Raw genomic sequence first — 25,013 nt, 5'->3', positions numbered from 1 at the left:
TTTGTCTTGGTTTCTCTGATCCAGGGTCAGTTTTTAAACAACTTCCTGTTCAGTTTTAAGGTTTGGATTTTTGGCTGAAATCCAGACCAAAGTTCTCCCTCCAAATCTGCTGCCTGTTCCTGAAACATCACACTGTAGTTTTAGATCATCGGATGCACAGTGAGCTAAGTGTTCAAAGTTAAACATCTGCTCTTTAGATAAAAGCCCCCCCCCCCGAGCTTAAACCCACTTCAGTCAGGAGGAGCAGTGATGTGGACGACCACTTCTTACACGTCAACATGTGTTTCTAAGGTGTAATTATTTTGCCAGCTTTGCATTACAGAGAATTTATTGAAAGTCAGACCAACAAAGAAAAATCTTGACTTGATTATAACTTGATGACACCTTCTCCAATTTATTGAATCAGTCAGGAAAAGAAATTGAAACAAAAGTCAAAAACGTAAACAACAGACTTTGACAACATAAATTAAAAAAAATATCAAAAGAAACGATCAATGGATAGTGTAATGCTGAAAGAAAACATGAGTTTACATCATGGGAGAAAAAAAAAAAAAAAAAAGTTCAACCAGTTCTTTGTTACAAGACAAGCTTTTGTCTTGCAGTACTAACAAACAGCTTGGAAGAAGAATAGGACACTTATGAAGTGCCAGGTTTTTAAACTAAAGCATTATCAAGTTTAATGGAGATCAAAAATAACCAAGACGTGCCAGGAAAATTCAAACACGGACAAATACAGAAAGCAAATGTTCAAAAATAGTCAAGTTCTGAATAACCCATGTCCTTCATGTCTGGCACCCTTAAAAATCCCATGCCAGAGTAAAGAGGACACAGTCAAACTAATAAAATGACAAATAATCAGTCTTTTTAAAAAGGCTGCAGAGGAGGCAGAGCTTCAAGCTGAAGGTTTCACTGGGTGCTTTTCCTATCGTCCCTGCATGTCAGCCCATCTCAAATACACTCCATGTTTCAGCTATTTACACTTCAAAGCAACCCAATCTGGGCTTAGTACATGTGTAATGCTACATCGCATGAATGAAAGTTCCCCTAACGTCCTATAAAGAAATGCAGCATGTCGGCAGGTTGCCTTTACCAAACACCACAGAGTCCAGTCTGTCCAGAAAGAACTAACTCAAGGTTTAGTTCCCCCTTACTGTCCTGGGATCAGTACTGACTCCTGCCTTCATGAACCGAAGTCGTCTGTGGTGCAATGGTTTTGCCTGAGAGCAGTACTGACAGAGGAAGAGCAGTCAGCGGGATGATGGGAAGAAAGAAACTAGTCTGTGAGAGAGGTGAGTTACAGCAGGTCACCCTGTCAGAGGAAGAATCTGCGGATCTTGTGCTGCGTTCAACGCGTAGGAAAGTGAGAAATTCCATCTTCATGCAGTTAAAAATGCAACAGAAAGACCCCACGCAGACAAATTTCTCAACCTTGAGGTTTACAGACATTTTAAAATACATGAAAGCCTGATTAAAGATCAGATAAGATCAGCAAATCCCCAGAGCCTGGAAGAGTTGGTTTTATTTTTGTGACATTATAATGGATCACCGAAACAGGAGGCGCTTGCTTGGATTCAGCCGTCATACAGCCTTCGTTTAAAGTGAACGGAAAACAAAGCAAACATAAGGTGAAAGTCTAATGCACTCCAACCTGAGCAGAGGTCTTACAAACTGAGCGTGTTAATCAACCTTCAAATGCCAAATTCACTCAACCACGAGCTCAACAGCAGAAATGTTCAAGCCACATAAATGATGGAGCACTGGGGAAAAGTATATCAGACCTGTGTCCCCACCTGCCCCAGTCAGTAGAATGAGATTCCTCTGCTGTAGATTTAGTGTTAATTCATTTAAATATATATCTGAAACATAGTGTGCACTTAGAAACACGATTACCTGCTAAAACGGGAACAGTAGTTAATGTCGACCTGAGAAGATCCTGCAACAAGCATCGTTTTGGCTTTTTTACAGTATGAAGATGGAATTTCAACCCACCAGCTGGGAATTCATAACTATCTCCTCTCCTGGGTGGTGCTCCCAGGTTCATCCACACCCTTTTCTCCCCCTTCCTTTTTGATTCTCTTTGTAAAAAATTGTCAAGATGCTCTCTCCCGAGCTCAGACCATCCAATCTCTCTCTCTCCATTAGAGTGAAGGTGTGGAGGAGAAACAGTAATTGCATGATGCCCTGCCCCTCGCTCTGTGTGTCTGCTTGCTACCTGTTTGTAGCCATTTGTTAAAGCGTGACTCTGTGTTGTTTAAAGTTTAAACATATTTAAGCGGCTTGCTGAGCACTACAAACACATCACACCCACAGAATTGTTGGCAGTGCTCAACAGCACGTCCTAGCTTTTCAAAATATCGTAACCATCAATTCATCTTCAAGCAGAATTCGTCTTGTTTGACCGTAAGAACAAACTACAGCTGCACCTTCTTAGTCTTGTTCTATTAATCCCAGCTAGTTCCTGACATCAGGAGAGGGAAAAGGTTTGTCTGCTAGGTTCATCGCCTCTTCCTCCACCTCAGTTTGCAACTTCATCATCCTCTGTGTTTTCAGGGTCTCCTTTGTGGACGTCCCTCATCAGGAGGAAACAGCAAAGCAGCAAGGAGGATGAGGAGGACCAGACAGTAAATGGGCAGAGCACTCACACTAGCTATCCTCAGTTCAGACTCTACTAACCAAATGTCAATCGACCGCTACTCTCCCCCAGCTGCTTCACCCCTGTCCCCTTCGTCCTCCTCTTCCTCTAGGTGTTGTCTATCTGTGTAAATGTCCCTGACCAGGAGGACTCTGGTGAGGAGGCTCTCCAGGATCTGTCGCTCCAGCGGCGTGGAGCTGAACCACAGCGGGTCATCAGGGCCGCAGCCCAGGTCCGGCTGAACATAGAAGACGTCTAGACGCTCCTGCAACAGCGCCGGGCTGGAAGGGGGGAGAAAGAGAGAGCAAAGGGGATAGATTGAGGGGAAGAGAAAGCAGAGGAGGGAAAAAGTGAGGGTGAGAGTCGAAGGAAAGGAGAAATGAAAGTGAATCAGGAAACAGTGTAGAAGTAGAAAGAAAAGGTGAAGGGAAAAAAAGTTGGTGTGTTGTGAATTTCCTCGTGTACCAAAGACAAACATGACATTGTTTATGGCAGGTCCTCATTTGTCAACAATCAGCACTGTGGTTCAGGATGTGAACAGCAATGAGTTATAATCACAGGACTCGAATGCAGAAATCAAGCTGGTTAATTATGGAGACAGCAGCCAAAGCCTTCCCTAACCAAACCGTAACTTACAGATAATGGTTCTGCCATCACAGATATCAGTGTCAGGTTTTAATTAGTGATCAGAACTTACTCACTGACAGAAAAATAAAAAGCTTCTCAAATGTTTCTTTAATTTCCCTGTTTTGTAATTGTAAAGTAAATTTCTTCCCAAACACCTGGAATCTAGAAACCAACATTTAAGATTTCACCTTGGTCTGCAGGAAGCTGCACTGGGTATTTATTATTTTACTATGGAAGTAGTTGCAGCCCTCTTAATTTAATTGACAGACCTTAACAACAATAATCAATAGTTTTCACACCAGTCCTTCAGAATTGCTGATAATTAGGATCTTTATTGTGTAATTAAAACATTTCACTCTGCTCCCCTGGATAAGACCCCCAGTTAGATAAACTGTCTGCAGTATACAGGGAAGGTATGGGAGGCTGGAAGGTATAGTAAAGAACATTTCTCTAATGTCAGCTGTTGCAGTAACGATACTGAACCCACCATTTGGATCTGTAGAGCTCGTATAAGCGACACTCGTGCTTCTTAACCGGGCAGCGCACAGTGGAGCCTTCTGAGTCGCCCTCTGGTTCATAGTCCTGATCGCCATCCTCCAACTTACGCTTCCTCTTCCTAGACTCTGTTTGCACTGAAGGACCAAAAAGCCAAATATAAAACATGTCTGAGACGTTGAGCAAACCACTAATGTGACAAACACACATTCAGCTTTGGTTCATTATTATTCCTAAAGGTTACAGTGGGTCAAGCGATGTTTATTCACTGTTTTTAACATATCAGCCCTTAGTCTAACTCCTCGCCTTAATGTAAATAAATGCAAACATACAATATGGAACTTTTGCCAATTATTAGAGACCAATCTTCCTAGCTACTGTGCACTGGTGACCATTTACTTCAGGTAGTTCCATCTGAAACATCACAACAAAAAAGGACTGAACTGCCTCCAGCAGCACAGTCCACTGTCACTGCAACCCGACTTTGTTTACGGATGTCTAACGTCCAACAAAAACCTGCAGTTGGGTGTAAAAAGCCTCTATAATTTACTGCCTACAGCAGGAAAGAGAAAAGTAGTGGTGATATAAATAGATTTTCACCAGCAGGAAGATCAGAGCTGGATGATAATGACTGATAATTCGATATTTCTCCAATACATCAGCAAACTTTTAAAAAAAGTCCCAAAGGGTTCATGTTTTCCCTCTCACCGTGGTGATCCTGAGAGATGGAAGGCACGCGGATGCAGACAGTGGTCTCCTTGGTGACAGGATGGACGGTGTCAGGGCCGTAGACGTTGGCGAAGGAGAGGCGGAGGTGCTGCTCCACGGTGCGCAGGCCAAAGTATTTGGTGTTCAGGTAAACCAGCGAGCGAAGCAGAGTGGCAGGACTCTGCAAACCGAGCTGCTGACTGCTCCACAGGCTCTGCTCCTCCACCCGACCCCACAGAGAGCCTGGGGAGAGGGACAGATGCTGCAAAATCTGTTCTGGAAAAAAACCCATCCTTATCCATCCTATTCACTATTCAAGATGGAGATTAAACGGAAGTAAACTAATATTTATGACCTTCACCATTTACTTATCTACTACATAATATGCTATGTTTTTTCTAATTCGAATATAATGAAATGGAGCAGAGAACTTTCTCCTTTTGCCTAAATGTGTAGTAAAAAACTGAAAACTGCTAAATATCAGCAAAACAGAAAATTCTGAGAAAGGTTTCAAGGAAATTAACTGGAGGAACCAGGACCTTTAAAAGAGAGCAGTACATTTTCTACATACTTTATATTTATTTATTTAGCTGGTTGGATTGAGACAGCGTCCTCATATGAGATTATGGTGCAATCACAGGGTGTCAGGATGTGAACAGCAGAAGAGTTATAATCACTGGACACCGCTCAGACCAACACTACACTAACAAGTCTGTACCACCCGTGTTTTTACCCCAGACGTCCTCTTCAAGGTATGTGGTAATTTAAAAATGTGACCAACTTTGTATTTAGTTTGAGAAATCTGACAAAATTCAAACATTAAGTCATTTGGTGCAGGGCAGAGTTTAGCTGGACTCACCATCGGGAAGGACACTGGGCTGCCAGTCCTTCAGGACCCTGTTGAGCTCTTCTCCAAACTGCTGGTAACAGGGGTCGCTGAACAGATCATCCTTCCGGCCTTTGGAATGAAGATGCTTCAAACACATCAAAACTCACATTAAGAAAGCCCAACAAATAAAAGCTGCAGTCTGATGTCGAATCCTCAGTGTCCTCATACTAAAACGATCATCACTGCTTTTCAGGATGTGAACAGCAAAGAGTTATAATCACCGGACACAATAATCTGTACACTGAGAAACATCGGAAACTAAAACATTATTTTCTGGTCGACTAATAGAAAATTGTACAACCCACAATCCAGCTTACTGAAAGCAGCAGCAAACTACAACAGACAATGTTTCCAGATACATTACAGATCAAACTTGACATAAACAATCGGATGTTTAATCTTGTTTTCCATAAACAGATGAAGTTTGTCTTACAGTCTTGTGTTAGAAAGTGCGCTCCATTCCTCCACCATGCTGTGCTGCTTCTCACATGGGAGAGCATGAGGGAACACCGTGCGTGAGTAATATGTGTCCTACTGCAAACACCCACCAAAACTTTAGTTCCTACCTTAAAAACCACTACTAATGTCATTTTAATTGACAAGTTAACAATGCTAAATCTTATATTTAGTTCATGTGAATATTTACTGTATATTATTTTATTACATTATAAAAGTTACTTATTATGTGGCGTTATTTTAAGATAATGTTATTTTAGTGAGTTAACGATGGTAAAGAGGTTGTCAACAAAATGCTCCTGGTGCTACAGGAACTACCAGAAATACCTCACCATTGTTTTACTGTTTATTTTTTATAGTTTTTTTAAAGATGTGTTGTTATGACCTATTTGCAGTTTTTCTTTTATATGAATAATAGTCACATGGTACCAGTGGGAGAAACATGGAGGCACATGCAACAAAGGTATGTGCTCATACCAGGGACCAGGATGTGATCACATGCTTTGGCTCTTTAATCTCTGACAGGGAGATACAGCCTCAGGACAATATGTCCTATGAACTGTATGTACTCACATATGGTGCAATGTAAATGTCTAAGCTCAAAGTCAATATTAATTTGTTGACTGTCTGATTCAGACCATGTGTTTCTGATGTTCTGATTCTCTCGGTACCAACCTGCTGGATCCCCAGACAGAGGTAGAGGATGCTGTCTGGAGAGTAGCGCTCCCCACTGGGTCTGCAGACCTCCCTGACAAATTGGGAAAGAGCCACGTTTAGCTCCTCTGAACTCAGCAACAACAGATTACTTTGAGATCGAGCTGCAGGAGAGATGGGAACAGATACAGACTCCTGTTAGAAAGCACCTCTGTCATGTTCTTAAAATTGTCAGGACAAGCAGATCACCTGGATTCTCACGCTGTAGCTACTGAGCCAAGGGTGTAAGCTAATGAACGTCTGCTCACCTGCTTTGGAGCCCTCCTTTCCTTTGGTGTCATCTGTTTGGTGAGGAGACAGTGCCCAGCGTTTCCAGGCATTGATTCCGTAGCGAGCTTTGAGAGGCAGCGATCGTCCTTCTGAGGATCTGCCTGCTCGATGTGAAGGAGAGTACGAGGCTGCATCTGAGCCCTCCTCTACCGCCCGTCTCTTGTTCCCCTGCAACATAAAAACACCAGTTACCAAACAGAAAAGTTGGACAGTACAAAGTTTCTAATCGTTATATGTATGACAAGTGTGTACTTGTCTCTTGGGCTGTGGTCGAGGCGGCGACTCCTCCAGCTCCTCCTTGTCTGCCAGGACAGGAGGTAAAGAGAAGCCCATGTCCTCGTCCATTCCCTCCAGGACTGGAACTGGTTCTGAGGCTGAAACAGGAAATATCATCGGTTGAATCATTTTCTTATTTTTTTTTAAATGGTGAACGTGTAAATCCAGTCAGGAATGCAGACAACACTTCTTACAGGGTACAGGAATTTACATACTGGGGCATCAGGGACTCAGCAATTCAGTTCAGCAAAAGCTAATGCAAACAGATGCATGTGCTCTTCCATCAGTGTTGTTGAAAGTCAGAAACACTCCTGGGAAATACTAACTAGAGATTTCAAAATGAAGTGAAATATGAAAGTACTGAAAGTTGAACAAAGCAGTAGTTTTATAAATGTGGCTCTCAGTGAAGTTTGAGACTGACACCATCATGTTTTGCTCCAAGAAACAGCCGTAATATCATGCAGTCAGCCTGCAGCTGAAGTACATATGATCACTGAGCCGTAAGCAGTGGGCAGTGGAGCGAAACAATAAAAATAAAAAGAGATCAGATTAATAACTTCACTCTCCTCCTCTGGGGAGTCCACCAAATCTTAAACTCAGTCCTGGTAAAGCTGATGTCAACAGCTCCATAAATAACCAGAGGGAGGAATTTGAATCTCAATCACTATAACGATCCATTAAAAAACCCATGGAGTCAGATGCTGTTACATAAGAGGTGCTTCAGCACACAGAATGAAGGCATGGTGCACACAGGTTCAGACGGTGTGTGCATTACAGACAAACCGATTCCAACTTAAGAGCGTTTCTTCATTTTCTTGGCTTTCGAATTTGAATGAGACCAAATAAATGCAAACTTTGACTCACTGTTCATACCAGTATGTTTGTCTTTGTATCCTACATACCTATTATCAATTTGAACTTAAAGTGTTAAAGAGTTACAGCAATTTCTCTTTAACATGTACATTTACTTCACAAAGTCCAATGCGATGGCCTAGACCTGTGGTGTAAGGGATGAAGCATCTGTGTGTCCTGTATCAATGTGTCGTTCAGCTCAGTGCATCTACAAAGTCGCAGCACGATGACGTGATGTCCTGCATATCATATGTACCATGGTGGCAGGAGACAAAAAGGTTTACTGGCCAACAAAAGTCACACAGAAAGGCTGCGCCCTGCACAATAACCTGCCATGACAAGGTTTGCTCCTGACATACTGCCCAGCATCAGCGGGTCAGGAACAACATGTCGGTGTTTACCCAGAGAGAAGTCAGCCTCCAGGTCCAGGTCGGGCTCGTACTTGTCGTCCTCCTCCTCGTCCTCCTTGACGTCCTCCTCGACATCCTCCTTGACGTCCTCCTCGACATCCTCCTCGACATCCTCCTTGACGTCCTCCTCCTCGACGTCCTCCTCCTCGTCCTCCTTGACGTCCTCCTCCTCGACGTCCTCCTCCTCGTCCTCCTTGACGTCCTCCTTGACGTCCTCCTCCTTCTCCTTGACGTCTTCCTCCTTGTCCTCGTCAACGTCCTCCTCGATGTCCTCCTCCTTGTCCTCTTTGACATACTCCTCCTTGTCCTCCTTGACGTCCTCCTCGTCCTCCGCTTTCTCTTTCTCCTCCTCTTCCTCAGAGCTGCTGCTGGATGATGAGGACTCCCCCCTTTCCTGCTCCTTCTCAACCTTCACTGGCTTCACATCTGAAACACACAGGCAGGTAGGTCCACACTGTCATCGTTTCCTGCAGGTTTGGTCAAATCTGACAGAACCATTGTTAGACTGCACATTTTAAAACCAAGACACTGTGTTTGGAAAGAGCCAGTGCTGTGGTGGGTTGTGGTGGTAAGTGTGGGTTTGTTGATAGTCTGAGGACTATAGCCGACCAGTCCTGAAATAAAGTGTTGGTCATTATCCGGTAAATCAAAATCAAGAACAGAACTGGATTAGTACTGTGCTTAGTACTGTATTAACCAAATCTCTGATCTCAAATGGATTAATCCAAACATCCAAGCCTACCTGGCTTCTGGTCCTCTGCGATCATCTCAGCCATGGAGAGCAGGTCAGCCTCCACCGGGTCAGCGGGAACCTTGCTTTTCAGTTCGCTGATGGTCTGGATGATCTGCTCTGCCCCCTGCAGGGTGGTAGGCAGAAACACAGGCACAGGAACCTGCACAGAACAGGACACACAGTATTCAGATTAATTGGATTGGTAAAATTCTCAAAAAGTTTTTTTTTTTTTTTTTTCCAGACTGCTAATAACATTTCTTTTAACAGTACAACAATCTGCTGTACTGTTGCTGTACAACAATCTTCAACATGGGTCGTTTTAAGCAGTCTGGCATTTTAACATTCATATATTGTCCATGGTAACACTTTAACGAGGTAAGTGTTTGTTTTTTAGCACTGAAAACCCTCATGTTTGCATTAGGGTTTATAAGGTCTTACCGGTACAGGCAGAGAGACTGGAGTGGGAGTGACCTGGGAATACATATTCATGGGCATGGGGATGAACACGGGCACAGGAATGGGTACTGGAACATATTCCCTCTTCACACCATCATCTATATCTGTGGACACAGACATGGTGAATGATGATAAGTAATGATTTCAAAGGGTGATCAGCAAAAACCTATTTTGTAAGCAAGACGCTGCATTTACTTGTCTGTAAAAGTTTGCTCTGCATGTGTGGCTTGCAGTACGTGGCCTTGGTCAGGGTGAGCGGTTTGCAGAGCACGGCCTTGTTCTTAACATCTCTCATCAAACCTCCACCAGTGTAGCCCACAGTTCCCTGGTTCGCCATCTGCAATAAGGCAGAGGAAAAACAAAACACAGGTTTAATTATAAATGTGTCTACTGCTCTTAGGAAGAATTACATCTTCACAATAAAAGCACAGGAAAAACTTTAGATAAAACAAGAACTAATAAGATTCTAGCAAACAAAGGAAATATCAAAGCAAACTATAGGATACTGGCACATTTTCCATCGTCTTACTTACCCCGAGTTTGGCCCCTTGAATTTCAAGCCCTGTAAAGAGGAACATTTTAAAAATAAATAAATCACATCCTTTAATTCATGAAGTCTGAGTAACATTAGCAGACAAGCAGTCTCATATATGTTTGAGTCATTATGCTACAAATAACCATTTGTAGTAAGACTAATTCCTCTAAATAAAACACTCTGGTCTGTACCCATGCTTGTGTTTTCGGGGCCTTTCTGTGTCACCATGATGGGCTCGTTCTGCTGGCAGTAGAACTTCAACAGACACTCCTGGTCACAGAAATGCTTCATCTCCGTTCTCCACATCACAGACTCCGTCAGGCTACCCTGCACCTTACAGCAGTCGCACCGCGCCGCCTAGTGGCCACAAGGAGACACTTTTAGGGAATTCACAAAAATGTATGCATTTGTTTCCCTTAACTATTTCAGTATTTGTGAACATTCATTTTACCACATCAGCTGACCTTGTAGTACCAGTCGTGGAACTTCTTGGCGCATGAATCGCTGCAGAAGTCCCTGGTCATGCCGCCGAGGTGCCTGGTCACACCTCTCTTACACAGCTGGCTGCAGTGGTTACAGCTGACACACTTCAGACCCAACCGCTTGATGAAATCCTGCTTATAGAGGAGCTTACAGCCTGGAAACAGCAACAGGTGGAAAAAGGGGGAAAAAAGAATCAGAATAACTGGCAGATGATTCATAAACTGAAAAGCAAAATCCAGGCTTTTTATAAAACCTCCGAAATATAAAGAAGAAATATGCAAAGATGGCTACAGATGAAGACACAGCTGGAAACAAAAGGCACTGAAAACCTAATAACAGCAGCCACAATGGGAGATGGAACTTTCTAGAAAATGACTGATCTATCAGATGTACTGGAGGACAGGAGGTCAGTACCTTCGCTGCAGAACGGTCTCTTGACCCCAGAGAACTTAACCGTCTCATGTAGCGTCTTCTCCTCTTGGCAGTACTCACAGAACGTCACGATGCAGTGCAGCTTCTTGTAGTCCTCACAGCACGTCTTACTACAGAACTGGTGGACTTTATCCTGAAGAGCAACACATTTGGAGAAGTGTCTTATACGTGCTCTGGGTCTAAGAGTCATTACAGGTACACAGTCGTGAGCTAAAACCCACTGACAAACTCTGATTTGACTTTTTTCCTGTCCAATAACCCCTGCTCTGCTCTGAGAAACACCTGAGTCCCATGCAGCTATTTATTTAGTATTTTCATTACTGGTTAACAATATGGTTGTTTTCTCAATTCATTGAATTCTACTTGTATAAAACATCCCACAATAATCGTCCTGCTGACAGAAACAAATGCCTTATTTTATAAGACCAACAGACCAAAACCAAAATCATTTTCCTACATTTTATTAGCACGAAGCTCTTAGAAAACCAGCAAATATTCACGTTAACCAGTTACTACAGACTTTTATTCATGGTTTAAAAAAAGAAAAGCCATCAGACTGACAGAGAACGAGGAGGTCTCACCTCCCACTCCAAAGTCTCAGGCTTCAAGCTGAATGTTCCTCGGCAGTAGTTGCATTTCAGCTGGACGGTGCTGTTTGTAGTGGACAGTGGCGCCTGACCATTGGTGGTGGTCTGAAGCGTAACATTCTGTGAAGAAAGACATCACACGGAGAAAATCTAAATCTTCTCTGACCGGCAGCCGACTTATATCTTACTGGGTATATCAACACACCACCTGTTTGTACTAGCACAGTAATCAATGGAGCTACAGTGAATAACACACTGACAATCACGACAGTCATCACAATGTAGTCTTTGTATGTGGGTAATATTATATAAACAGTTTGACCAAAGTATTTTTCTTGTCAATAATCAGGTCCACTGTTTTCATGAGAATGTGTTAAACAGGTACATGTTAATGGTTAATCTTGGTTTTCCTACGATTTCACATTTATGCACAGGCAGCATTAAACTGTCAGTGCATCTAGTTTGATCTTCATCTGTCTGTAAAACAACATATAGATGCACATACCCATATCAACAACCTACTGTGGATCAGGGTTAACATCAGAGGGATACGATGACCAGTATGATCAGTTTATCTGTAACATTTGTTTTGGAGAAGGACCCAGATATGTGTCGCCTTACAAAAGAGTCCCCACCTGGAACTTGGTAACACACTGTGAGCTGCAGAAGTTCAGGATGTTTCCCTCAGGAAGTGTGGCCTGGTACTGTGGTAATGAATTCCTCTTACAGAAGTGACACGTGGGCTCTGTGTCTGCAGGCACACACACACACACAAACACACACACACATACACATGAAAATGCATTTGTTACACAAGCTTGGGACTTTTCCAAACCTCCTGATAGCTTTTATGTGCAGTAACACTACTTGGTTTACTGGGATGAATACTAATGGTCAGGAGTGGTCAAATAAGTTAACAGGAGCTTTTGAATATCCCTGAGCATGGAAATTTTCTAGTTCCAGCTTGTTAACTCTCTGGTTTCTGTAGTCTGGTTACTCACTGATGAAGGAGGTGGATGCAAGCTTGCCCTTGTTCATGCAGTTGACCGAGCAGTAGGAACCCATGGTGCCGCTGGCTCCGAGGCTGTGGAGGACCTCGCCCGTCTTGATCAGTGTTTTGCAGGTCAAGCAGCTCGCTAGTTTACTGTGGGCCTGGGACAAAGTGAGCAGACAATGCTTTACTATGACAATAAGATATAATAAGTCATTGATGAGGTTGATGTATAAAACAATGAAAATGGTTCTATAATCAACTGATTTCAACTAAAAAGATGCTCCAGTCGCAAAAACCGTTCTATCCTATCGTTTTGAGGTATTTTATTCACATTACACACACACACACACACACACACACACACACACACACACACACACACACACAAGCACTAAGTTGGAGGGACATAAAAAGTCCAAGGACAAAGAAAATATTATATTACAAATTTTTGAAACCCAGATGGATCCTGACGATTCTCCTTTTGAACAATAACCTTGGGTACCTTGGTTATTAAAGGGGTCTCCCTTTAAATAATTTAACCCTCGGTAAGGTGACTGTTATAAAACTGAGGCTTAAAAGACTTTGACTATCTTCTCTGGCAATAATGGATGATTTAGATATTCAGAGGGAGTGACAGTTTGCCAATGTTTGAGTTTTGTGTTGGATTTTTATTCTATTTACAGATATGAAAACGATGCAGCTGGTCAGATTTGGAAAGGAAAGTTCATTTAAAAGCCCAGTGGAGGCCACAGAGCATCCACTGACTATTTTCACTGTTTTTTTTTCTACCGGCCGGGTTTGTTTCCACTGTTGAAATTTTTTATATGACTCAAATGAGACAGAACCAAATGGTCGCTTCCACTTGTTAGTATCGTGTCCAATAAGCTGTTGTTGCTAAGCAACAGATACAATTCAAACTAATTTCTGAATAATATTGCTTAGCAACACAATTTGGTTGCAGCGTATTTACTAACAGGAGGCACTGGGATTGCCTTATGTCTCCCCATCGTTTCCATCACAACAGAAAAGACGACGTATGTTGACTGGACGTTTGACATCGACAATACCAATAAAAAAAAATAAAAACATTTAAAAAAAGTGTTTCACCTCATTCATATGCAAACTATGCAGCACCATCTATTCAATATGGAGTGATACCTATGGTGTAAATATGACAACACCCCTATTTGTTGTTCTTGATTTATCATGTTTGCAAGAAAAATCCAAATTAATTCAATTAGCTCGCTAATTAGCAAAATTAATTCATATCAAAATCTTCGTCTTTGAGTACCGTCCTACACATCTGCCACCAATCTGAATGTTAAGAGGCCACAGCAGTATCTGGAAAATCAGTGCTCCCTTGTTGTTATGCAAATTTATGCATAAACAATCTAATCAGATCACTTAATACAGATGTTGAACCTGTGGTGAAGTTTCTGCTATGTTCTGTTCGTCATTTGAATTGTGTTCATAAGAACATCTCTACAGAGCCAGGTGTCCCACTTTCCCTGCATCACAGTGGCAGGACATGAAACAGAATCACTAAAGGTTTAAAAGAGATCCAGACGTGTGCTGAGCACCGATCTGAAGCACGTACCACATACTGTGTATTAGTGTTTTTATAGCCATAACCTCAAGTTTGTGACTTAGTGTCTTATTAAATCCTGCCAATAATCAAATGGTTGTGTCTCCTATACACAACTGGCAGCTCAAACAGGGACACTGGCTTGTGATTTTTTTTTTTTTTAATTGCACCATAAACAATGAGATACTTTATCTTTTTACAAAAACAAAAATTGATATAATGTGCTTCCAACATGCAAATAAAGATGTTGGAAGAAGTAAAAACAGTCTCTAAATGGACTGAAATGATCTAATTTAGCCACTGAATATTTTCTGTATAATACTTCACACACATCATCTCTAAAATATTTTAAATCTTCAAAATTTGAGCAGTCTTTTACTTTTTTTATAGATAAACAGACCATTTGCTCTCTCACATGCATGTTGATCTATTATTAGCATGCATGTCTTTGTGCATGTGTTGCTATAGGAGGGTCAATAAAATTAATAGAAACTTTGACAATCAATCATCTGACAAAGCAGAGCTGTAATTTTAAATGGTTATGGTAGAAAAAAAAAAAAAAAAAAATCAACAAATCAATCACACAGATTCCAGTTGGGCAAACTGTACACACCTGCAGCCTGTGGTTGGGTCTACAGTACCTGCTTGTACTCCCTGATGCAGTTCTGGCAGCAGAAGCGTTTCTGTTGGCCGTCGACCAGCAGGAAGTGGTTGGCTGACGCTCGACTAGGCAGGTAGTCGCCACATTGCTCACAGCAGTTCATGATCAACCCGTTGGCCCTGCGGTAAACGTTGAAACATGCATCGCTGCAGATCTTATGGGTCACAGTCTTAAAGCTAACCTCGTGCCGGATCTGTAGACGGAGAGAAATGCAGAAGGGGCAGCAAGACGGAGATTAACAAACCTTCATTCACATTTCTCTTAAAGTGCACATTTCTAAGAGCCATGTCAATATGCTTCACATTTTGTTTCCCTTTATTTTAGTGGAGTTCCCAAGTGTGGAAAATTAATCAACATGCAGATATAATTTGAGTGTAAGTACACACAATACCAGTGAAGGAACACTTCACTTCATCACACACCTGGCGAGGACGACACCCTATGCAACATAACAAAACAGGCTGTAAAATAAAGCCATAAATCTGTAGCGAACAAGAGGAAGGAAAGGTGATAGTTTTTTTTAATTACAGCCAGATTATGTAGTTTGCAAATCATTTCTACATAGTTTGTCAGGGCCACTGCTGTTGTTTTTAAATGTGAGAAATGTGAAATCAAGCAGGGGAAATAAATAATGCACATGACTTTAAGATGTATAGGTGCTGGCACAGTGATGATGGTAACAGAACAATCCCACAGCCCAACACTGAAGGAGCGAGCTACAAAACACCAGAGAGAGAGAGACTTCTGCCTGCAGGGCCTGAGACGGCAAAATGAAAAGAAGGGATGGAGAGAAGTAAAGTGGCAGGACAGAAAAAGTAATTGTGAGAACTGCAAAGGCAGACAAGGAACAAGAAAAGACAAAGTGAATGAAGGTGACCTGAGGAGGAAGACGGTGAAGCAGCGAAAGGAGACCGTGTTTCAAACAAACGTCCCAGACAAAGATGGAAGTAACTAACAGAAACTGAAACCTAACAAGACTCAGCTCCGAGGCTCACTCTACATTGGACTGCATTCTGCTGAAAAGAGTTTGTAATATTTAGCAGAGGGGCAAACAGTACGTGTTGCTCAGTGCGACAGACAGACTGACCTCTGTGAGCTTGCCACAGACAGTGCATTTGGTTTTGAGGCCCGATTTAAGTGGGTTTTGCTTGTTCTCGTATGCACCTAAGCAGCCGGTGCTGCAGAACTCCTGGAAAGATTCACTGGAGTCCACCTGTGCCACGATGGTACCCTTCATGTTTGTGATGTCCCTGAAAAGCACAGACACATCACAGAGCATAAATATATTAGCAGAAACCATGCAAAACTTAAATGAAAAAGAATAAAAGCCTCGTTACTACATGCTGCATTTACAATTAGCAATGAGTTAAAAGTGAATTATTAACTGGCACAAACTAACTCAAACCTCCTGGAAAGTCTTCTTACTTTTCCATTGAAAGTCAAAGTGGACCACAGACTTAGTTTATTGTTGAAACCACAGTACATTTGAATGTACCCCGCATGTTTAAGGATGGACTCCAATGCCCAGTTCTACTTTGGGCCTGGTTTTAAGTATTCAATACCTGAATTTATGAAGCTCTGAAGCCAATAGAAAACCTAAAATGTTCCAGTCAGTGAAACAACTGCAAAAATAGTGGGAGTGTGCTTTGATGGAGGAGGAAGGATAAGTCTTTTGTTTAAATATCTAGTCGACCGAGTGAAAGTAAGAACTTTTGACCCGATTCTGTGATTTGCATCAGTGCATTAACAAGTTCTGTGCATCGTATGTGACAGACAGACTTACTTTTTGCACATGGTGCAGCTCTTCTTGGGGGCTGGTTTGTGTGAGAAGGCAGAGAGACAGGTGGTGGAGCAGAACAGGTGGGTAGAGCCTTTGCGCTGATAGGCTGTTTGGCCTTTCTTCAGTGGCTTTTTACAGTTAGCACAGGTCACCTGGAGGAACAGGAGTTTTACAACAGCAATAAGTAAATATGGTCTCACTCTACTTTTCAGGCTTTTCAGCCTTGCAGCCACAGAGACTTTTCACTTTTTGTACAATCTGATCTTCATCCAAACATTTAGTAACAATTTAACTGTAAGAGCTAATAAGAAAAACACGGCACTAAAAGTGAAAGAGACTTGTAGAAAATAAAAAGAAATAAAACAGCCCCAAATGATCTATTACTATTGCTGCTGCACTCCCTCGAAATACAGTAGAACAATACAACAAAAGAGAAATATGCTACGAAGCAAAGAAAATAAATGAGGTGATGAACACAAGAAATATTGTGTTAAATCTCACTTGTTGTTCAAAGTAAATAAATTGCCGGTTTTCCTGCCTTGTTACATTAACACAGTGGTAGCTGCAGCGTCATAACATTAAATGACTGTCACAGCTATTTAACAGCATCACTTCTGAATCTGCTTCAGTGCTGCTTCTTAGCTGTGTGTCTGGGAGGCTGTTTCAGTGCGCACACACTTTCAACTTAATTAAATGAGGCAACTTTAAAAAATGAATTACCACAGCATGCTTTATCTAGAAATATAAAAACACAGACAATCGGTGGATGGAAAACTGAATTCCTAACAGTGAATTTTTAGTTTTCAAATAAAATAAAATGTTCACCTTGACTGTCCTGGGCTGTGGCTGGGAGCCTGAGGAGGAAGTAGATGAGGAAGACTGGCCTGGAGGTTTAGGCAGGGAGGTGGCTGGTGACGGAGAGTCCACCCCTGTCTGTTTTTGGTTGCGGGGGACTGAAGCTGACTGGGAGATCCATGAGTCTATAGGGATAGAAAGAAAGTTAACATCTGTTTCCATCCTACAGGGTCTTTGCTTTCTGAGTTGACAAAAGAGTGAATACATTTATTAGGACAATTCAGTTTTTTCACAGTGAAACTATCTTTGTTCTCTGAGTTAACCAATTTCCTCATTTTGGAATTGCACTAAGTCCAGTGTGGACTTAACATCATAAACTGATCTGGCATAAAGTAGCACAGCTTCACACTAGTTGCATCTGCAGCCAAATCATGAAACCAGATAAGATATTGTGCAGAAAGACGTGGTCGCCCAAACGTGATGCACCGCGGTCATGAAACTGATGCATCCGTTAAACATAAGCCTCCAGGGGTCAGTTTTAGAAAAGTACCACATTGTTCAACAGCACCATCTGGAGTCTGCTTGGAGCTCAACAGCAACGTGAAGCTGTCTCAGGCCCATCCCAGCGCCCCACCAAATCAAATCACAGACTTTACAGCCAAGATGACTGTCCCACCGTGAAATCAGAAAGTGGCTGATGGCTCATTTGGGAACTATTAAAGCTATACTCACTCTCCACAGGTCTGCAATGCTTCAGATTTTGGTTGAGGCAATTACCCACAAGTCATAGTGTTCTATGTTAAAAACCAGCATGGCAGGGGAGGATTTGGTAGTTTACAGTGTTTGGCTCTTTGTCTTTTGAAGCTACAACTTGACAGGGTGGAAGTATAACTGTAAACCATCTACACTCAGATTTTACTGCGTGCACACAGGTGATGTTACTGAGGTCTGTGATGGTTCAGGCTGTAGGTCTCAGGACAACACCGGACTTAGTTTACATGAATTACAATACTTGGTTACTTACTTTGCACACAGCTGGTCAGTAATCTGATTTTTCTCTAATACAAATATCATCTCTGCTCAGTGAGGAAATGTTTTTCTTGTACGACAGAATTGAAACCTGTGGCACTGTGACACTGCAGTGACAGAAACATACATAGAGACACATTATTCTAGACTTTTGCCACTGTTGTCACAGTAATTCCTGACTAAGAGCCTTGTCCAGTTCTTTGTGATGCATGTTCACTCTTGTAAAATCCCTGCTATGACACCTAATTAATTCTATACATGGCGACGCACTCCTGTTTCTCCAACACACATGTAGCTGTGCCACCAAGCATTCAGACCAAATACAGCCCTGCATTAAACTACACAGGCCTGTGTGCACTGCTTCAGGTACCAGCGAGATGAGACAAAACCATCCAGGAAAGTCAGAATCAAAGAGTCTGAAATCACCATAATCTCTACACTTTGTTTAAAAACACTACAAAAAAGGGTTTTATGGTAAAATTCAGATTATAGTCCAGATTAATGTGCCACACTAAACTCAGTTCCAGATGAGGTGGTATATTAAGTGCTACCACTAACATGATGATGGTGACTAGATTCATGTGACAGCGTAATCAAAGAATAAGCAAACAACGCTCAGATTTCTCTAATGTCACACACTGTAGAGGACAGTGCCGCTACAAAGCCACGTGCTCCACGTTTGGTCTCAACTGTAGGATTTTACCTGTGAGTGAAACAATAAATTGCCCACCTGCTCTGTTGTGAGCCCCTGTGTCTCCATTCTGTACCAGCTGGCCCATGGGGCCTGAGCCCCGCCCAGGGTTGAAGGAGGCTGTTACTCGACCAGATGGGGTATCGGGATTCAGGCTGAACGCACTGCTGATCTGCAGACCATTTTCCTCTGCCTGGCCTTCACCTGCCTAAAGACAGACAATGCTGGGGTTAGGGTCTCTCTGTAGTGACAAAACATTACCAAACATGGTGATAAGGAACCAAAGTGTAAAAAAAAAAAAAACCTGCACTGAATCCACTGACTCAACTACAAGAGTTGTCAGTGCATATTGGATGAATAAATACTGGCAAAAATGTCAGTTTTCAGCAGTGTGATATTATTAACTTTGCCCACAATAAAGCTGCAGTGCCAGAGAGAAACACCAGAGTTTACCAGCAGGCAACACCAGCAGAACTCACTCTGCCTGAAATAAGCCACATTTTAATTAACACTGTTTGAGAAAGTACAAGTGGAAATAAATTACAAGAATGAAAACTGAAAAAAAAATCCATTGTGTTGATCCTCACCACTGCGACAGCTGCTGCTCCACCCTGCAGTGATGTCAGTGTCGTTATCATCAGGTTCATGTCCGTCTGCAGGTCCACTGGACCTGATGGAGTATTTATTGCAGTGGAGCTTCCTCTCTGGCTGTTGGAGCCCAGTGTGGTGACACTGGCGATCCTGATTTCTGAATCTGGCTCAGTGCTGCTGAGTGCACCTGGAGAATTGGATGCAGCGGAACCTCCAGGGGGCGCTGGTGAGGAGGAGAGGGTGCATTTCTGTTCAGACTCCTCCTCATCATCAATGACAATAGGTTCTGCTGCTGTGGTTGGTGGTTTTGGAGGTGCTGCCACCGCTGTTGTGCTGGAAGACACGGGAGGAGTCTGGACGTGGGTGGGCATCGCTGCCGTGGACATGTCTACAGTTGCCGTGGCAGCATCTGGCTCTAGGCAGTCTCTGCTGGGTGTGTCTTGAGAAAGGGTTGTGGCAGAAGGCTGGGGATCATCTTCTCCTACGAGAACCACATCATCATCATTGTCTTCTGTGCCATCTTCCTTTGGGGCTTTCTCTTCCGTAACCATGGAAACTGCCTCCTCAGCCTCCTCTCTGGGGGGCGTGGTCTGTGGCTGCGTGGAGGGAGTGGCATCCATGGGTTCCACCGGCTCCCCCGCCTCTTCTGCTATGGCAGGGTTTGGTTCTGACTCCCCGTCCATCACTAAGGCAACCACCTGGCAGCACAAACAAAAGCCAGTTACTGTAGATGGAGACAGCAGCACTGTAGGTAGCTCAGGTATCCCCAGAGACAAGCTTCCCACCACACAGCCTCACCTGTCCACCCAAAATCTTTAGTTTGGCTTCATTTTGCCTTGGATATTAAATATTCATTAAGATGACCAACACTGTAAAACATCCATCTAATTTTAAAGCGAGAGTGAGTCAGATATGAGCCTTTTACTGCAAACTAAAACCTGAAACTAACCAGAATGTTCTGAATCAACTGATTGATCTGTATAATATTTTCAGATGAACTGATTAAGCTTTGCTTATGAAATGAAATCACAGGTTCCTACAGAAAGAAGGTGATGCATTTAAATGGGTTGTTTTATTTGACCATCAGTCTTAGAGCAAAACAAACAAAGTCACGTTTGTGACTTTCTGCTGGAAAACGTAGTAAAATAAATAAATTTCAAACTAAATTGTTAGTCAACTGGCTGCAGGACAAATCTGAGCAGCTCTACCTGATAACAGATGAATTTCTTCAGCACTGTACTTAGGCCTTGAACACAGCTTCAGACAAGTATTATATTGATTAGATTACTTTATTCATCATTTATTCATTAGGACTGAAACCGAGTATTATTCTCATTGCCAATTTACCTACTAGTTATTTGATTAACTAATCATTTGGTCTATAAAAACCTGAAAGGTAACACAACCCGAGGTGGTGTATTCTAATGTTCTGTACAGTATTAGGGTTATTAGAATCCCATAAAACATATTAAATGGAAAAATCTTTTCACCGTGTGTACAGTAGTACAGGTTTGGGTGAGTTACAGGAACATGTTTGTGGATTTTATTGCAACCTTCGCACAGAGTCATCAGCTTCTGAAAGAGCTGAGAACTATTGCAAAACCAGCTCTGAAACTCTGCCATTCTGTCTTATTCAATTCACTCATCGTTTGGTTATTCAGTTTGGCCAGGCAGCAAAGTCTAACGGTCCTGGTGGTTCCAAACTTTTTTCCCATTTTGCAATAATTGAGGCCAATGTTCCTCTGAGAATAGTCAAAGCTTTAGAAATGGTTTCAGAGGCGTGCCCTGATCCACACCCGAACACAGTTATATTACAGATGTCTACAGAGAGTTCCCTGGACATCATGGCTTAGGTTTTGTCCTGACATCCAGTGTGAATTTTGGAACCTTATATAAACAGGTGTGTTCTTCTAAACTCTGTCCAATCGATTCAGTGTCAGTCCACAGGTGGACTCCAGTCAAGCTCTACACCCCTCTCAGCGGGAAATTAACGCAAACAGGAGCCATCTGACCACAATTTGGAGCCACAGCAAAGGGTCTGAATAGTTTGTTTCTAATATTTCCTGGAATACGTGTTATAGTGGTAGCATCTAGGGACCTAACCTAACATTCCTGGTTGCACTAACACTATGAAAGCAGCTCAACAGATGTTTCTATGGCTTTAGAACCGCTACAACCTGCCCAGTAACAGGAGAAACTTGGCTCCTCCTCCTCTCACCTGCGCACTTTCACCTCCCTCCCTGCTCCTTAAACCTGCCTGATGCTCCACCCAGCTTCTCTCTTGTTGCCCCCAGCAACCAGAGAAGCTACACCTTGGTTGCCACGGTGACGGTAAAGCCCCACCACCACAGGGACCAGTCCTCCGAGCTCTACATCTGGGTGCTGTCGTGTTGGCCGACAATATTTAAATGCGTGGATACCAGCCGCAGGATGAATACAGAATAAATGGCGTGCTTTTCAGCAATAAGATGGGGCGTTCAGTGTCAGGGCTCCTCAAACCAGTTTAACACTTTAAGACCTCCGAGCACACAGACCACAGTCCGACACCCATTTTCACCATCATGTCAATCACTGTATCACAGATGTCACTGAAAACTAGTAGAGCATGAATTAATTAGTCCATTCCTAATAATATCATGAATTATTCAACAGGCCCTGTATAAGATACAGAACATAGATGAGCAATGCGATTAACCACAACATTTATTTCAATATAACCAGAGAACAACAGAACTGCAGATTTGCTACTTCTGGTGAGGCCATTTGTTTTTGCTATTATTCATAGTTAAATACTCGCGATGTCTGGGTAGAAGAAAATATTTAAGATCTTCGTAAGCTACATTTAATAATGTGATCGGTGCTTTTAAAGGCTGGAAGACCTGAATGTAAACATGCATTTAGCAGGTAAATGCTAATAAGCGTGAGTTTCTGAAGTATCTCAATAAATCCACAGAACTACAATCAAAAAATGCTGCAGACTGATTTGTTGGCACATTGTGGATCAAACATTATTCTAAGCACTTTTGGGGATATCTGCGCACTCTGTTGATCTCTTTCTGTCACATTCTCCTTTTCAAGTCAGACAGCAGTGAGGGCGGCTCTAAGCCGCACATCACATCACTGCTGACAGCTGCAGCACAGAAACTGCACAAACAGATGTGAGCCCACACACACAGTCCTGTGCAGACAATGATCTATGTAGCCCCATGCTCTCTGAAAGCACCTGAACACAACCTTTACAGCTATGACAGAGCACAATCCACACCCCAGAGGAAGCCAGGTCCCTGCCTTGACGTCACCGTGGCGGCCATTTTGGCTCCAGCACCGTGGGGTGCATCGGACAAAAGTTACAGCACCACAGCGATATCTCGATGAAAACAATCCCTGGGATGATGTGGGGCCCAGCAGGAGAGTGTGACATCCCCACGGTGCTCAGTGACACATCACATGGTTACAAACTGGGACCTGTTTAACCATGTCTCCTAAAAAAAAACAATAAAACATCAGTACCTGAAAAGAAAAAAAACAAAAACAAAACTACATTCAGTTTCCTTCAGGTATAAGAAGCAGACTTCCCGGGACATCTATGTTCATGGCCTACTTCTAAAAACAGGGAGTTGTTCTACTATGAGCAGTTCACATTTTGACCAAGATTCACTTGGCGAGAAAAAGAGGGCAAACAAAATAAATGCAATAGTTTAGCAGTAGGGCTTTGAGTGCAGGTGCCAATACAATATTTGGGCATTGATACCAATATACCATATATGTACCAAACCCAGTATTTTATTTTATTCCATTTAATCAGATATCAATGTCACAAACTCAGTCCAGAAATGAAATATCAGCTTCAGTCAGCACATCTACACATTAAACACAGACATTACAGCAGGACAGGACCACACACTGAAAATATCATCCTGTATTGATTGTGTTAAACACAACCAATCATATGCAACCCATGTTATGCTACACTGACATTATTATTAGTGACCACTGGAAAACTACTAATAATGATTTATACCCCACATCATTAATAGGTTCATTTAGAAAACTGTCTAGTAACTTTTTATTTGTGTTCCAGACTGTTTTCCAGGTGGATCACACTAATTTTTTTTTGTCTATAAAATCTCACAAAATTTGTCCAAAATGCTTAATGCAATTCCCCACGAGCCGACGCAGCGTTTTCCAGTTTCTCGTTTTGCCCAAGCAACAGTCCAGAACTCAGTTTACCGTCAAGTACGACAAGAAAAGGCATCGAATCATAAGACTAGAGAAGCTAGAACCAGAACGTGACTGGTGTTTAGCTGTTCAATGAAAAAATCAATTATCAAATTACAGGCAGAACTTCTGCCGATCAACCAACAGTGACTCACCATGGCAGCTCTCCTCAAGCTTCTGATGTTTTAAAGAGCAGGAAAAGGCTAAATACGAGTTAAAGATGCTGGAAATCTTAACATCTGGGCAGAAAAACAAGGTCAAATGTGTGTTTTCCTCAGAGCTGTAGGGGAGTGAAATGAATGTGAAACTACCTGTGCCTTTGAAGAACAACACTGCATGTGTCACTACAGCATAACCATGAAAAGATGACTGTAAAGATCTAAACAGAACAACTGGAGGAGGAAGAATTGCTCTCGATAACCACGTGACAGGAAAAGCAAAAACTGCACAACATTCAAGATCTATAAGATGTTCATGACGGTTCAAAAACAGGATGAGGTCTCAGAGCTTTCCCCACTGTGCACTGCAACCAAACTTCAGCGTGTAGTTGAGAAGACCTTATGCCCAGAGACCACATGTGACCGTGGGGTTAACTGGTGTCAAAATATCAGCAGAGGACCCAAAGGCACCTTCTCCCTGTGCAACACCTGCCCGGCAAGAACCAAAAGATGCATCACACCACCAGAGAGAGTCTGTGCAAAGCAGCTGAGCGGCGCTCTGAGGGGAGAAACAGCCTGGTCTAGACTCAGTCCACACTGCAATGCAGAGCTATGAGCCAAGCTGCACTCACGTGGATAAGAGGGAAACAAGGATCCGGCGCTAATGAGCTCTGACATGCAACCTTGCGTCCAACGTCAACGCCAGGTGGACAGAGAGGTGGGCTGAAGCCGGGGGTGAGCCTGCCCCTGTGCACCAAAACCCCCAGCACACACGCTGTTGCGATCAGCGGCTGCGCCAGACCAACCCCGGCCACATCACCACCTCACATAGGTACTCCTCTACCTTTCCAGCACTCAGCCGTTTGCGCATGAAGCCAAGTTGACATCATTTCCCAGCATGCCACAAGGCGCAGACGTGCAGCTGTTTGCGCCAGTTGCGCACAGAAAACCCGGCT

General features: G+C 42.7%; 1 protein-coding gene across 1 annotated transcript; it reads right to left on the bottom strand.

Annotated features, from left to right (window-relative positions):
- Positions 1 to 370: 370 nt before the first annotated feature.
- On the bottom strand, positions 371 to 25,013 carry zmym2 (zinc finger, MYM-type 2). The gene is made up of 26 exons (XM_026294940.2): positions 24,055 to 25,013; positions 19,678 to 20,379; positions 19,130 to 19,298; positions 17,401 to 17,555; positions 16,579 to 16,727; positions 15,883 to 16,045; positions 14,776 to 14,988; positions 12,557 to 12,707; positions 12,191 to 12,306; positions 11,550 to 11,675; positions 10,951 to 11,101; positions 10,518 to 10,690; positions 10,245 to 10,410; positions 10,052 to 10,080; positions 9,714 to 9,855; positions 9,501 to 9,622; positions 9,072 to 9,222; positions 8,664 to 8,755; positions 8,321 to 8,384; positions 7,044 to 7,165; positions 6,770 to 6,959; positions 6,483 to 6,625; positions 5,322 to 5,436; positions 4,463 to 4,705; positions 3,747 to 3,891; positions 371 to 2,913 (listed from the first exon to the last, which is right to left on the bottom strand). The coding sequence occupies exons 1-26, from the start codon at positions 24,055 to 24,057 to the stop codon at positions 2,691 to 2,693; spliced, it is 4,218 nt and encodes a 1,405-aa protein (XP_026150725.1). The 5' UTR covers positions 24,058 to 25,013; the 3' UTR covers positions 371 to 2,690.

The sequence above is a fragment of the Mastacembelus armatus genome, chromosome 21 (genome assembly GCF_900324485.2).
Source record: "Mastacembelus armatus chromosome 21, fMasArm1.2, whole genome shotgun sequence".
Lineage (NCBI taxonomy): Eukaryota > Metazoa > Chordata > Actinopteri > Synbranchiformes > Mastacembelidae > Mastacembelus > Mastacembelus armatus.
Note: the sequence above shows the minus strand (reverse complement) of the source record. Positions and strands in the feature narration are given on the sequence as shown.

Excerpts from the sequence above, each read along its gene's own strand:
- zmym2 (XM_026294940.2), bottom strand. Across the intron at positions 11,102-11,549 it reads CTGAGACTTTGGAGTGGGAG|GATAAAGTCCACCAGTTCTG; the intron begins GTGAGACCTCCT and ends GTTGCTCTTCAG. Across the intron at positions 9,223-9,500 it reads CAGTCTCTCTGCCTGTACCG|GTTCCTGTGCCTGTGTTTCT; the intron begins GTAAGACCTTAT and ends TGTTCTGTGCAG.